This window comes from Metopolophium dirhodum, chromosome 1 (genome assembly GCF_019925205.1).
Source record: "Metopolophium dirhodum isolate CAU chromosome 1, ASM1992520v1, whole genome shotgun sequence".
Lineage (NCBI taxonomy): Eukaryota > Metazoa > Arthropoda > Insecta > Hemiptera > Aphididae > Metopolophium > Metopolophium dirhodum.
This window is the reverse complement of record NC_083560.1, coordinates 98,402,290-98,418,504: the sequence shown is the minus strand read 5'-3', so window position 1 is coordinate 98,418,504 and position 16,215 is coordinate 98,402,290. Positions and strand designations below refer to the sequence as shown.

The 16,215-nt window shown below is 28.1% G+C and overlaps 2 protein-coding genes across 5 annotated transcripts; one reads left to right on the top strand and one right to left on the bottom strand.

Moving 5' to 3' along the window:
- Nucleotides 1-5,605: 5,605 nt before the first annotated feature.
- Nucleotides 5,606-7,424, bottom strand: LOC132935531 (uncharacterized). 4 transcript variants are annotated; one of them, XM_061002119.1, is made up of 5 exons: nt 6,935-7,423; nt 6,686-6,835; nt 6,503-6,589; nt 6,250-6,446; nt 5,606-5,903 (listed from the first exon to the last, which is right to left on the bottom strand). In XM_061002119.1, the coding sequence occupies exons 1-5, from the start codon at nt 6,977-6,979 to the stop codon at nt 5,753-5,755; spliced, it is 630 nt and encodes a 209-aa protein (XP_060858102.1). In that variant the 5' UTR covers nt 6,980-7,423; the 3' UTR covers nt 5,606-5,752. The 4 variants fall into 4 exon arrangements, with proteins under 4 accessions (XP_060858102.1, XP_060858103.1, XP_060858105.1 ...); XM_061002120.1 differs by having other exon boundaries at nt 6,698-6,835; nt 6,935-7,421; XM_061002122.1 differs by lacking the exon at nt 6,503-6,589 and having other exon boundaries at nt 6,935-7,424.
- A 2,616-nt stretch (nt 7,425-10,040) lies between these two features.
- On the top strand, nt 10,041-12,572 carry LOC132948070 (uncharacterized). The gene is made up of 3 exons (XM_061018361.1): nt 10,041-10,278; nt 10,411-11,576; nt 11,659-12,572. Exons 1-3 carry the CDS (start codon nt 10,041-10,043, stop codon nt 11,800-11,802), a joined length of 1,548 nt encoding a protein of 515 aa, XP_060874344.1. The 3' UTR covers nt 11,803-12,572.
- Nucleotides 12,573-16,215: the final 3,643 nt, after the last annotated feature.

Genomic DNA, 16,215 nt, shown 5'->3' with positions numbered 1-16,215 from the left:
ATACCACAGAATAGAATAATATCTAATAATATCATTATAATAATAATACATTGTTTGTCGACGTCGCACGTCGTCGATAAGCAATTTCCTGGGAAATACCCCAAATGTTATCGAAGTTTTACCAAGTTTAGTCGAAAACAAGAATAATCAATATACTAATAATATGTCAACCACTGTACTCATTCCATGATTATTATAAGAACTAATCTAGATTATAAAATCAATAATTGATAAAACACTAGCATTAATATTTGTATTAGACATATTTCAATGTTTCACGTTTTTGTGATATATTTCATGCTTTTAACAAAAAATAAATATAATGTACCTAATAATATTATTATATTTATATAATATTATCTAGAAAATGGCAATAGAAGTTTATTTGGTGAACATTTTAAGTCGACAATTATTCATTGTAATTTTGTTTATTTCGTAAAATATGATTTTACTTTATAATTAATAAAGACGATAATATAACGAAAATAATATGATCCAGAAGGTACTTTCGGTTAGGTCTAGGTGTATATACGTATAGCAACTATTTAAATGATTAAATCATGAAACATGAGAGAAATACCAACAATACAATTTATGATCAACTAGGTAAATTAAATTAAATGTATACGAATATTCGACTTTACACGAGTGTTAAAGATTGTATTCGTGCAATAATAAGTTCTTTGACGCTTGACATTAACGTCGATCGGAGCCCGGTGAACGGTGGTCACCAACGATATCGTAGCATAATGTACGACACGTGTGGCCGCCGGCCAGCATTAATGGGATATTGAGAATTGGGATGCAACTTGCAAGCTTCACGACGCGCAGGAGTGCAGGACTCGTCACTCGTCAGGGCGGACGTGCGGCCGCAGCTTGCAAATAATATATGCCTATTAATTCATACATTTAGGTTGTAAATGGCAACGTTAATTATGACCAAATTAGGCAACGTTGTATCGTAAACCTATGATGGTGATGAAACGTAAATTACGTAGAGGTGTCAACTGCACAACTACATTACATTATTTTATAATATAATTATAATTATTATTTTTATATTTTCATTATAACGCGGTGCGCGCTCTATTGACAGTTCTAGTGAACTAATTCATTACGTATCATAATATAGGAAAGATGGTCTCTCTATACTATCTATACTCAATGATATTATTTAACACGGCCGCCGCGATTTTTGTCTCGTATCGTACGTCTTTCAGCGAACACCGACGTTTGCAAAATAATTATTTTACTCCGTTTTTGCTCTAATAGTAAAGTGTCAATATTATAGATTTTCGTCGTAACGGTGACCAGACACGAGTCTATTATACGTCTATTCGTATATTATTATAATATCTCTATATTATATTATGTTATTAATTATTATTTTTGTCATTTGCGTGTATTGTACCCATATTATAGCACAGGACCAGCTAGCTAGTCTGCGCTCCACAAACTGTGAGTGTTTCATTATTTTTATTATTATTTATTTATTTATTATACACATTTAACTGTTGGGCCAAAAGGGCTATAGATATTTTATATTATTATTAATTTGTTGGCCAGAAGGGCCACATATGATCTTATACGTGCTTCGGCTCAAATAGCTGTGTCAATACATTATTATTATTTCGGTTGGCCATAAGGGCCGGTCATTTATTATTATCATTATATTTTTATTATTATACATTGTTGGACCAGAAGGGTCACATTATTTTCATAGCGGCTCCAATAGCTTTTTTATTATTATCATTATATTATTATTATTATATATTTTTTACACGTTTTTGTGGTACTGTGAGTTTTTAATATATATTTTGTACTGCTATTATTTAAATCTGCGTATTATACAGCAACTTAACTATCAGAAACCGTGTTACCATTTTTTATTAACTATTTGTTTAATTGTATACACACCCACATATATTCACACTTAACACACAGATAATACACATAATTACACTACACGCATTACGTAGTTCGACAGTATTTGCCCGGCGATCCCGACCACTGCTGTTCGAACTATTACACCATTATGCTCGGAATACACGAGGCTAGTTTTTCAAGCTAGGATAGCAAGGTAGTACTAGTAAGCTAGAAAGCTAGTAATAATAGTTTTGTGTAAACAGAACTAGCTTTGTTTTTAAGCTAGCAAGCTAGGGAATATTCTAATAAGCTAGTGTGTCAAGCCAGGCTAGTTTAATAGGATTGTGTTCTATTTTTTTTGAGCTAGCACACCTCCCACCACTGAATTTACTATCCTAGCTAGTGTTCTATCTCCATGTGGACGGCAAAGCTAGTACATGATCGGCTAGTGCAGTGCTCACGCCAATTTTTAATACGCCACGTGGTTTGTTAAATGTAATTTATACGTCAAAATGCCAAAACTAAGTGGTGATGTTAATTTAAAGTTTGTTGAATTATATCACGAAGAAGAATGTCTATGGAATGCCAGTATTCCATCTTATAAAAATAAATCTATGCGTGATTCATCACTACAAAAAATATGTGCAGAGTTGAATACAATCGGCATACAAATGACTGTTAATGAAGTAAAAAATAAAATTAAAAATTTAAGAGCAACATACTGTCAAATGTTGTCAAAAATTGAAAAATCAACCAGGTCCGGTGCAGGTGCTAATGAGGAGTATAAACCTAAATTGAGTTGGTTCGAGGAAATGCATAGTTTTATAAAAAATGTTCCAATGAAAAGAAAAACAACCGTAAGTTATATTTATTTTGTAAATAATTAATAAAATAAATTAAACTACCTATTTAATTATTAATTAATTTATTATTATTGAATATTATTATTCTTAATATTAAATATTATTTACAATATTATTAATGAATCATATTCCCTTGCCATGGCACCGCACCCTCGTTGTTAAAATAGTCTTTAATGGTTTCTCTTTTTTGGACTGCTGAAATCGAAGGATGGTTACTTCCTTGTCGACATAAATTTTCCAAACCTGTAGTTTCTGTTCTCCATGTACCATGAATAATATTTCTTGCCTCAATATCTTCACGGTCGACATCACAATGTGTTATATAATTATTTCGTTTTTCTTTTCGTAACCAATTATGCAAAGCACATGCTGCTAATACGATTTTATCCACTGTATTCACATCAGCAGCAATAGGTTTTTGAAAAATACGAAATCGGCTTACTAATATTCCAAAAACATTTTCAACTATTCTCCTAGCTCTGGATAGTCGATAGTAGGTAGTATATGTAGGTTCTATCCCAGTTTTTACAATTACAGGGAGATTTAAAAACGGTTATCCACGACTTTCCCCCTTGAACGATCAGATTTGTGGGTGCTTACTACCCCAGTTTTTTACTGTTCCAGGGTGATTTAAAAATGGTTATCCACGACTTTCCCCCTTGGATGAACAGATTTTTGGCTGCTTTCTATCCCAGTTTACACTATTTAATTTTTCCAATTTAAATTTTACCCAAAAAAAAAAAAGATATTTACTCAGTTTCACAACAAGTGATTATTATTATTTTTTGCCCATACAAATATATTTACTGTTTCCAGTTTTTAACTGTTCCAGGGAGATTTAAAAACGGATATCCACGACTTTTCCACTTGGCCGATCAGATTTGTGGGTGCTTACTATCCCAGTTTTTACAATTACAGGGAGATTTAAAAACGTGTATCCACAACTTTCCCGCTTGGTCGATCAGATTTTTGGCTGCTTTCTATCCCAGTTTATACTGCTTAATTTTTTCAATTCAAATTTTACTCAGTTTCACAACAAGTGATTATTATTATTTTTTGGCCCATACAAATATATTTACTGTTTCCATTTTTATCTTACTTTTTAATTTTTTCATTATTTTAACTTATATACAAAAATAGTAATTAAATAACTTGTAGACTCATGGCCTAGTGGGCTAAGGCGTTGAGTGTAGAGTTTGATAAATTTAAATTTAGGGTAAGTATGTATGTTAATACTACACCCAGTGTCATAGTCCACTATACCATGGGTCTACATTTTTTTTGTTTTTTTTTTCATGTTTTTATTCATAAACTGTAATTTTTAATTTTATAATATATTATGTTTCAATTTTCGGGTTATTAGATTTTGTAATAACTGTTTATAATATGTTATATAATAACGCACAACTTAATCTGTATCAGTTTATTAGTAACCGTTGAATTGTGCGTTATTATTTACAATGGACTTATTAAAAGAAATTGAAAGAGACATTTCAGAAATGGGTATAATTCATCCATCACATTTTTGTTACAAGGAATTAGCTGAATTGTATACATTATTATCAAAATTAAAAAGCCACGCTATTAAATGTGGAACAGAAAAAAACAATAATCATTTTACTTTATGTGCGTGGTCAAATCAAAATTGTGATTGCGGACCTGATACATGTTTGTGCATTGTTATCAATTATCTGTTTACCGATTTGAAAAAAATATTGATCAATAAACAAAAATCATTAGTTAAATAATCACTTTTTAACTTTCATAATGTGATCAAACTGTTATCCAACACACTATATTTGACTTTTTTTGATTTTATTTTAGTTGTGTTTTTACAGTGTAGTAGTGTTGACTATGCTGTATTTTATTTATTTGTTAAGGTACTAATAATTTAATTAAAATTGGAACATATATTTCAATCGATAAAAATCAATCAATAGGTACGTCAACTCTGCCAAACATTGAAGGCACATAGAAGATTCACTATACTGAAATCCAAACCAAAATATTATCATCTTGAATTCAATAATTAAATCAATACTGCACACATCATGGACGCCGTAGTAGTCAAATCAATATTCAGCATACATCAACAGAATAAAAAAAACATTTATATTGGATACCTAGTTGATCAACCTTTATCTGTTATTATTTTATTCATGTGTAACGTAACTAAACGATATCTAATACTAAATGTATTTCAATGGAATAAGTTTATATCTGATGATAGTTTTAATATAATTGTTTGTTCTTTATCCACTGTTCAACATTCAAAACGATTACATTTAGATAATAATTTTTATTATAAAATATGTGCAAAATCTGAATCAGTTAATTTACATCATAATAATAACAGAATCACATTATCCAGTGATAATTTAAATCGATTGAAATTATTGGAAACATGTATAAATGCAAATATCATAGAGTTATCAAATAAATTAGTGGCGTATCAGACTGTTTTCAATAATGCATGTATAATTATCAAGTATGATATTTTATATTTATCACCTGATTGTATTAGAAGTGATTTTATCAGTACATATATTAAAGATTATAATTTCAAAATGAATGACCTGAAGGATGAAGAAAAGTCATTTTTACTTGAATTACAACAAATCCATCACGAAACGTTTGCAGACATTATACTAAAGCCTGATATAACCAGCCAATAAAACCAAAATAATCATGATATACGACAAGCTTACTATTTAATAATTAGATTATACCTTCATAATAAACATTATTTATTTTGTCAAATGCATACCTTTATTTAATAATAAATGATAATAATATAATTAATATATTATATATTATAAATAATCTTAAATGTTAACTGGTTAAAATAAACCAAAATATTTTCCATAATATAATCATATTGTATAAATTATTGAATCAAATGTAAGCTTTCTAAAATAAAATTGAATACAAATATTTTAACCGTTTGGTAATAAATAAAAAATACACAAATATTAATGACGGGTTTCATTTAGTGAAACTATAATAATATAAACATATAGTTATTATTTATAAGATTCAATTTTTTTGTTGTTGTTACACATAAATTTATCCATTAATAAATCTTGCAAATTATTAAATGCCGATAATATTGTATTGTCAGCTTTATCTTTTTCGTTCAGCATAGTTTTTGCGTTGAACGTTGAGGTTTTCCATCTATTAAAACAAATTAATGATTGTATATTATAAATGCATATATTTTCATATTATCATAAATATTTTATCAAATAAACTAGATGACACAATTGTTGAGCAGTTAAATATTTTACATACTGTGTGAATATTATTAGTATCAACGACGAAACATCATCATACCTATATTCACAAAATTGCTTGGTTGTAAGCATCGTGCCTATTTAGGTTATAAAATAGTACTATGGCATGATATGTTTCCCCAATAATTTACAAATATTGTACTTAATTTTTTTTTTTTCTTATTCATTTTAATGATACCTAGTGTAAATCTTAATATACTCTGTTTATACAAAATATTAATAGTTACCTGTCTTTTGACTCTACTTTTTCCATGTCCGATGTTTTGTATTTTTGAATAACCAAATAATCACTTGCTGTTTTGATTTCGGGTATTTTGATACAAAAATTTCCACCATCTGATTTTTTTACGCGTATGCAGTTTTCATTAACCATAGTTGTTAAACCATTATATTCTTGTTCCAGTTTTAATAAATGCGACTGAAACTAAAATCAATATTAAATTGATAAATATATTATTATTAAAATATGGAATATTTTACTTTCTGTTTTTTTGGTTTAGGTTTTATAACGGTTTCAGGTTTTTTAGAATTCTGCATTTGCTCATTTTTCCGATGATTATAAAGTTCCTAAATTTATATACCCATGTTTTTAACATATTGATGTGTAATGTAAGGAAATTAAGAAAAAAGTTTATGATATAATAATAATAATAATAATAATACCGGTGCACATACATCAATTTCTTCATCATCTGAATTTTGATCGCTTGTGTTGACCATTATTAATTTCTGTTTTTTTGGTTTAGCTTTCATAGTGATTTTGGGTTTTTTAGAATTCTGCATTTGCACATTTTTTCGATATGAATAATGATCCTAAATTTAAATGATTATGTTTTAAACTTATTGTTAATAAATGGTGTTAAATTAAAGTATATTAATAATATATTATAATTATTATAATAATGTACTTACATTGATTTCTTCATCGGCCGAATTTTGTACACTCATGTCGGACATTATTACTATGCACTCGTATTGCTTAAAATTAACTGATGAAATTCACATTAGGTCTCTTTATTTTATATAAATTAATATCTATGATATATAGTAATAGTCATGTCAATGCCTGTTACACATGGTGTTGGTAATAAATAAAAACTGATATACACATTGTTTTTAACGATAAACAGAGAAATTAAAAGATATTTGGCATTGACTAATGTGTGGAAAAGCAGATTATAAACTGTATGCCCAAAATCGTTTGATATATCCATCACTTATTCGCACTGCACTATTTTTATTTTTAGTATTTTGTACATCAATGATTATAATTAAAATTTGATCGCATTTTATGTTTACATTAAGATATAAGGTGCCGTGTTGGTAATAAATAAAAACTGATATACACATTGTTTTTAACGATTAACAGAGGAATTAAAAGATATTTGACATTGGCTAATGTGTGGAAAAGCAGATTATAAACTGTATGCCAAAAATCGTTTGATATATCCATCACTTATTCGCACTGCACTATTTTTTATTTTTAGTATTTTGTACATCAATGATTATAATTAAAATTTGATCGCATTTCATGTTTACATTAACATATAAGGTACTAATAATAAAAATAGTGCCGTGCGAATAAGTGATGGATATATCAAACGATTTTTGGCATACAGTTTATAATCTGCTTTTCCATGTTACTTAAATAGTGGGGTTCATTAGATCAATAATAATAATACTCAACAAGCTGGTATGCAAGAACGCCGCATGCAGCGAGCAGAATATTTCATTGTAAGTTAATTAATTATAACATTTTAATTTTTAAAATATAATCATTTTATTCATTTTTAGCAAAGATATGATACCTGACGACAACCTCGATAATGTAATTAGTCATATACCACCGATCACAATACAACATATTGCAAAATATCCATTTACTCACAGTGAACGTGAAGTTTATGAATATTTTCGCCAGTTGCATTCAGCTTTTGTCGTGAGGGAAGTTCGATATTCATTTGATGATAATATTATCGATATATTTTGCTCATTCGAATGTGCCAATTATATCAATCAGGCGTATTTTGAGTCGAATCTTGTAAATTTAAGTTTAAAAGCGTACCATGTTATGTTTAAGGATATAAATGTGCTACAAATGTATTTCAAAGACGAAGGTGTTTGGCATGCCAAAAATACGTCACTGTCTGTGACAATCGCAATTTATATGCTGAACCCGAAGAGGATTATGTAATACAAGTATTTCCAATAACCAATTGCACCGTCAATCTACTTCAATCAACAGTTCATACATAACTACATAAGTGATATTTTATTTTAATACGTTATTATATATTTTATTTTAATGCGGTTTTGAATTAATTGTTAAAAATGCCAAAATTTAACCGCATTAAAAAAATTAATCGATTAAACATCACTGGACAAAAATTAGTAGAAATTGAGAAATTTAAAAATAATCGCTCAAAAACTTTTTATTATAAAAACAACGAAAACCTTATTGACTTATTGTCATTTTTAAATTCTACTTCTTCTTCATTAAAATCAAAACTAAAAGAATTATGTTCTTCATCCACATATAAATTTAATTTATTTGTAGACTTAGTATATGAAAATTTAATTACGGGAGAAGTTCGGGATGTTGCATTTAAAACAACAAATGTTTTATGTTATTTTACTTCAAATTTTTCTACCCTTTTTAAAAACATGTTCGATAAATTATTAAATGAACAAGAGTCATTTCTGTTGAAGGGTTCTTCTTGGAGACAAATTAGTTTAGATGGTCTCCAATTAAGAACAAATAAAGTAAATTTACTAGGGGGTTCCTCATTTATAAAATTACCCCAATCAATTTATAATAAAAAAGCAATAATAAACGTAATGAATTATGACAATAGATGTTTTAAATATGCAATTTTATCAAAATTTAATGAAAAAAAAAATAAAAATAATTTTAGTATTAAATATTTTAATTTTTTGGAAAAAAAAAGTGGTCTTAATTTTAATTGTATTGATCACCCTACACCAATCAATCAAATAAAAAAATTTGAAAAAATTAATAACATATCCGTTAATGTTTATAGTTGTGATGATAAAAATCAAATTTACCCACTTCATATAAATAATAACGAAAAATCCGATCATTATGATTTGTTTTTTTTTCTCAAATGAACCAACAACACATTATTGTTACATAGCTAATTTCTCACGACTGATTAGATCACAAAGAACAAAACATGAAAGTAAAATAATTATTTGCAAGCGATGTTTTACGACTTTTAATGTTAAACCAAATAAAAACAAGGCATGGGGGCAGCATGGTCTCGATAGGCATAAAGTAATCTGCCAAAAACATAAACTTTGTAAGCCTGTAATGATTGATCCACATGATGACAAATTTATATATTTTAATAAATATAATCGGGCTGACCGAATTCCTATTGTAATTTATGCCGATTTTGAATGCTTTTTAAAACCCACTAATAATATCATAACGGTCAATACTAAAAACACGCATTATCATAAGCCCATGAGTTATGGGCTATATGTTAAAATTGATTACAACATCGTCCCAAAAAAATTAGTAAAACAATTTAAAATTCCTAAAAATCCAATAATTTATAGAGGCAAAAATGCATCAAAGCATTTTATGTTAACTATAATTGATATTTCTACCAAAATTTATTATCTATATAATACTAATAAATCAATGCATAAATTAACAAAAAAGGAAGAAGGTCAATATATTAATTCGAAAAAATGTGAACTATGTTTGAGATCATTTAATAATGAAACCGTATTTAAAGTTAGAGACCACTCACATCTTACAGGGAAATATTTAAGGGCTTTATGCTTAAATTGTAATTTTTCGGCACAAAACCCATCATTTGTACCAGTATATTTCCATAATTTATCGTATGACGGTCATTTTATTGTACGCACCTTAGGCTGTAATGATAATGACATACGCATTATTCCAAACTCGGGTGAAAAATATTTGACCTTTAGTAAGCAAATTTTTGATAAATTTTATGTAAAATTTGTAGACACTTTTATGTTCATGTCAGAATCACTCTCTAATTTAGCTACTAATTTAGCCGAAGATAAAACAAGATTCCGTGAAATTAACCATCATTTTCCTTTAGAAAACATTGATTTAGTTATTCGGAAAGGTGTACTTCCATATGAGTATGTAGACTGCAACTCAAAACTTAAAGATACCTCATTACCACCTAGAATTAAATTTTATAATTCGTTAACAGATGATCATATTTCAAAAAAAGATTACATGCATGCATGCAATGTTTGGGAGAAATTTAATATAAAAACATTAGGTGAATATAGTGATTTATATTTATTAACGGACATATTGATTCTGGCTGATGTATTTGAAAATTTTAGAGATATTTGTTTGAAAACTTTTAATTTAGACGCCTCTTATTATTTGACAGCACCTGGTTTTGCGTTTGACGCAATGTTAAGTTTTACTGGAGTTAAACTTGAGAGATTAACAGATTATTTGATGTTACTCATGATGGAGAATGGAATAAGAGGAGGGGTATGCCAATCTGTAAGACGCTATGCCAGAGCTAATCTACCAGATGTTGATGGGATTAATTATAACAAAAAAAAACCACACATTTATTTGGCATATTTTGATTGTGTAAATTTATACGGCAAATCAATGCTTGCAAGTTTACCATACAACAATTTTGAATGGTATAATGATTTGACATTAGACGTTACTACTATAGATGACGATGCACCTATTGGTTATATACTGGAAGTGGATGTGGATTACCCCGAAAAATTACATGATATTCATAGCGATTTACCTTTTTTGCCACACAATAGTTGTCCACCTAATTCTAAGATTATTAAACTGCTGACAACTTTAAATAATAAATCAAATTATGTCGTTCATTATAGATTGTTAAAGCAGGCAATTCACAACGGATTAAAAGTTGTAAAAGTTCATAAAATAATTAAGTTTGATCAATCAAAATGGTTAGCCCCTTATGTTGATAAATGCACTAGTATGAGGGTCTTGGCAAAAAACAAGTTTGAATATGAATTTTGGAAATTACTCGTGAATAGTGTCTATGGGAAATGTATGGAGAATCCGCGTAAAAGATTGGATATAAAGTTGGTATCAGATGATCGAAAAGCTCATAGGCTAATGAGAAAACCTAATTTCATAGATAGAACTATATATAGCAATGAGTTAATGTCTTTACATTTTCAAAAAGAAAAGATTAAATTTGATAAACCAATCTACGTGGGATTTTCTATTTTAGATATATCGAAAACCTATATTTATAATTTCCATTATGACGTAATGAAAAATAAATACGGAAAAAAAATATCACTATTATACACTGATACCGATTCATTAATATATCGTATTAAAACAAATAATTATTTTAATGATTTAAAATTTGATTTATTGAGTCATTTTGATACTTCTAATTTTCCAATTAGTCACTTTTGTTACAGTGATAAACATAAGAACACCCCAGGATATTTTAAAGACGAATTGAAGAGTGAAATTATGACGCAATTTGTAACGCTAAGACCCAAATTATATGCTTATACAGTAAGTGGTATTGAATACAAAAAGGCAAAAGGTGTAAAAAAGTATGTTAGAGACAAGTATATGACGGTCAATCATTATTTAGATATTTTATCAAAGTTCAGTATACAAAATTCCTCACATTTGGATGCACAAAATGGTGAATCTAGTCAAATTAATGCATACTGTGATATTAACTCAATACAGGCAACAAAACATAATGTTTATTCCAAAACAACCAGAAAAATAGTATTGAGTGCAAATGACGATAAACGTGTCATATTAAAAGGTGGTATTTGCACTTTACCATACGGACATTATAAATTAAACTAATCAAAAATAATTATGAATATGTTTTATTACAAACGTATTTTATAAATAGTAAATCATTTAACTAATTAGCTATTCGACAAATCGTTATCGATGATAAAATTAATTAAGGGAGCTATAGTAACCTAATCATGAAGCAAATTGTTTAATTTTTATATTATAATATATTAATGTACAAAATATAACAATAATCATTGTTTTTCAAATTTAATATTTCTAAAAGTGTTATAATATTTAATTCATTGAACATTTTATAAATTGTAAAAATGGAAAATGTATGTTATTTAATTTGGTTACAAACTTTTTGTTAAAACTATGTATATATTTTAATATTCTAACATTGATCATTAACTTTTATGTATGATTCATTTCTATTTATTTTTTATTATTAAATAATAATATACATAATTGTATTGTGATTGACTTTGGTCGAGATTCATTATGTTAAATTGTAAGTAATATGATTTATGATACTGTAATTATTTAATAATAAATTAAAAAATTGTAATATGCCGGTTCTATGAAGATGATGAAGCAAAATGTATATAATTTTACTTTTTATTGATCCTATTATATTAAATATAGAAGTCTATTTATGTTTATATACTTTAGTTATATTGATTTATTTAAAATATGTTATAATTGGTAAATATTATTATACTTTTGTTAATATCGTTATTCTATATTGTAATTGAACATTGGCCTTGTAAATATTAAATAAAATTAAATAAATAATATATAGAATAATGATGCATTTTATACATGATCATTCAATTTTGAAATTTAGTGTTATAACTTATAAAATTATGTTTTTAATTTTTTTGAATCTTGTATAACTAAATCATTTGAAACAATATTGTACTTAACCAATTGTGTAATTTTTATATAAACCTGATCGCTTATTATCCCGTGCTAGTAGTATACATCTGTATGTTTACAGTTCATTGACGTGTTGTAACGTAATGATTAAGACTTAATCTGGATATCCCTCCGGGGGGTCACCGATTTACTGAGACACACATTACTGAGATTACACACATGTTGTAAACCTATTTATTCATTACACAAAATTATTTAGTGTATATACATCAAATGTTTACACTATAGTCAAAATTATTTTTTATCAAACCTTACTATAAAACTGAAATAATATTTAATGAAAATATTACAAATTAATAAATAATAGTTTTTTTATTGTTATAAATTAATTCTTAATTATATTTACACAAGTTTTCTTACTTCTCTAGTAAAAGGTACATATTCTACAATTCTATCATGAATTAATAAACAGTAAGCAGTCACACCTGCTAGTGATTCTGAAGCTTCAATTTCCAATTGAACATCTACTGCTGAAGCAGTGGCTGAATCGTTCTGTTTCGAAGTATCGATGACTATAATTGGTGCGTTTGTCAGAAAAGTAGAAGGACTCAATATGGGGTTACGAATACTTTTTTCATAGTACGATTCTTGAAACGATGTATACATATTATATAATAAGGTGAAATTATTTTTAGTAAAATCTAAATTCAAATTATTGTACGGATAAGCTATCGAGTTCAGAAACACTTTAACGTTTGTTAAATTACAATGGTCAAATATACTACAATCTTTTGTTATCAAATTTTTGCGTCCTTTTTGTAATCCAATTATGATAAATCGGGGTTTTTCTAATTTTGATGCAGTTTTCAAATTCCATACAACTTTTTTAGTGGTACCAAGTTCAGGATATTCAAAAGTTTCAAAAGATCTAAAAGGGATAAATAGGCTTTTTTCTTTTTCTATAAGTTTCAATAATTTTAATCTTTCTTCATCGTCAACAGTGATATGTGGTACCATCCAGACAATTTTATTTAAAACGACTTTACCTTCAGTAGCAGTTGCACCAGTTTTAACTTGTAAAGCATTTAAATCACTATGACTTCGGGTTAATATTAATTCCAATCTAGAATTCACTAATATTCTTTTATAGTCTTCAAATAAACCTAACCAATATTTCAATGGAATGCAAGCACTAAATTCACCTTTATCATTTTCCGATTGTGTTGCGTTTTTAAAATTCCAGCCAGCATTTTCATAGCAATTGTAGTTGTCTGGCGTACCGGATAAGTAACCTTTCAACGAGCTAGTGATTCCAAGAACACGTGCGCTATCTACTTCTATCCCATTGATTTCCAATCGTATTTGTTCGAAGAGGTAAGAGTAACCGTTATTAGATAGTTTCACTTTGGTAGGATCAGTAATTGTTCCTTCCAAAAAAATGAAGCTTTCGTGTAGGTATGGATAAACATCCGTTTGCTGGATTGATATACGTATTTCATCATTATTATTAAATGATGTTGTATACGGTGCGTATGAATGATATTCAATTTTCGTAATTTTAGAATCCGTTTCGTACTGTGAAGTTATATCCAAAATATCACTTTCAGGCATTTTGCTTCAATTGATAACCCAGAGCTTGTAAAATTTTTTTATTCTTCACTGTCAATTTTTTTATTTTATTTGATGTTACTGGTAGCACTTTAGTCTTATGACTAGTTGTTCTGATCCGAAGTAGTGGACTTATATTGAATTTTAATCCCATCTCAAGACCCGTAACGTTTAATATGTAACACAATTGTCAATGCCTCATCAAAATTATCAATCGGATTATGATCTTGATCTACTAACTGAACGGTTATCGAGTCAATATTTGTTTTATTCAATTTGTAATATATTAAGTTTGGTGGTGACTGTATAACTTTAGATCCTGTTTTTTCACTCGGGAAAAACTCATAAATCGAATGACTTTGAAGATGGTTGTTGAATGATCCTTGAGCTATATTACACATTACTTTTATAGAATTAATTGTGTTTAAATTGACAGCTTTTTTTGATCGAAGAATTTCATTGTATGGGTTATATACTCGTTTTTCAAAACCGAATACAGGTGCTATACTATGCGGATACTCAAAGTGTAGTATCCCATTACATTTTATATACGATCTGAAATCGTTAGGATCAACCGTAATGTCGAATGTTAAATTGGTTAAGTTTTTACTATTATAGGTATCTATTTGCTTCTTAACTCGTTGCTTAATATCTTCAATTTCATAACAACCCTCTTCCAATGTAATAAAACATATCATAGGATCATTATTGTTTTCATTCTCAGCTACTTGTATAGAAAATTTATTATTTTTATCATTAATATTTGGAAACGAATTAAATGACTGTAAACATAACAAAGCTATTTCTGAGTCCTCGTAAAGGCCTATAGGTGGAAAATAATTTACAGATAATATGGTAGCATTCCCAGTTAAACTTAAAGTAACTGACTCATACATTACAAAATCTAAGATATAAATTTAATGATGAGATCCGTGACGTTTAATATGCAGAACAACTGTTAACGTTTCGTTAAAATTGTCAATTGGATTATTGTTTTGGTCAACTAACTGAACAGTAATTGAATTAATATCTGTTTTGTTTAATCGGTAATATATAAGGTTTACCGGAGATTGAACAACCTTTGTTCCTCTTCTCCCACTCGGGAAAAACTCATATATCGAATGGGTTTGAAGTTGGTTGTTGAATGACCCATGTGCTATATTACACATTACTTTTATAGAATTAAATGTGTTTAAATTTGCAGCTTTATCCGATCGATGTTCTTCATAAAACGGTCCACAATCTTTCTTTCTATACCCAAAAACAGGTGCTATACTATACGGATGCTCAAAGCGTAGTATTCCATTACATTTTATATACGTTCTAAAATCGATAGGATCAATACGTACATTGAATGTTAGCTTTGTTCCGTAGACTTTATTAGCTTGAGGTAACTCTTCTACCATATATTTGTTAATATCTTCTATGTCACAGCATTCGACTGGCACAAAAAATTGAATATTTACTTTTCTATCTGGAGGAATTGATTTTATTCTCAGCCGGTTATTAGTTAGATTTATAATATTTGGAAATGAATTGTATGTTTGCAAAGATAACAAAGCTATTTCTGAATCCTCGTAAACGTTTAGAGATGGAAAATAATTCGTGGATAATATAGTTGTATTTCCAGTTAAACTTAATGTAACAGATTCATACATTGTAAAAATTCAAGACATAAATGACCACAGTTAAATGTATTGAAGTCTTGATAGTTGGAATAGTTGTATACTATTTTGAACTGTCTGAAATAATGTTGTAATTCAATTGGTGGTGGTAAATCACCAAAGCTATCAAAATATACAACTTTGTCCTTATTTTTATAAAACGCTACCCAATGGCTTCCGTCGCCTGAAGATATATCCAAGTTTAATATACCACATTCAATCGTATGCGGTTTTTTAGGTAA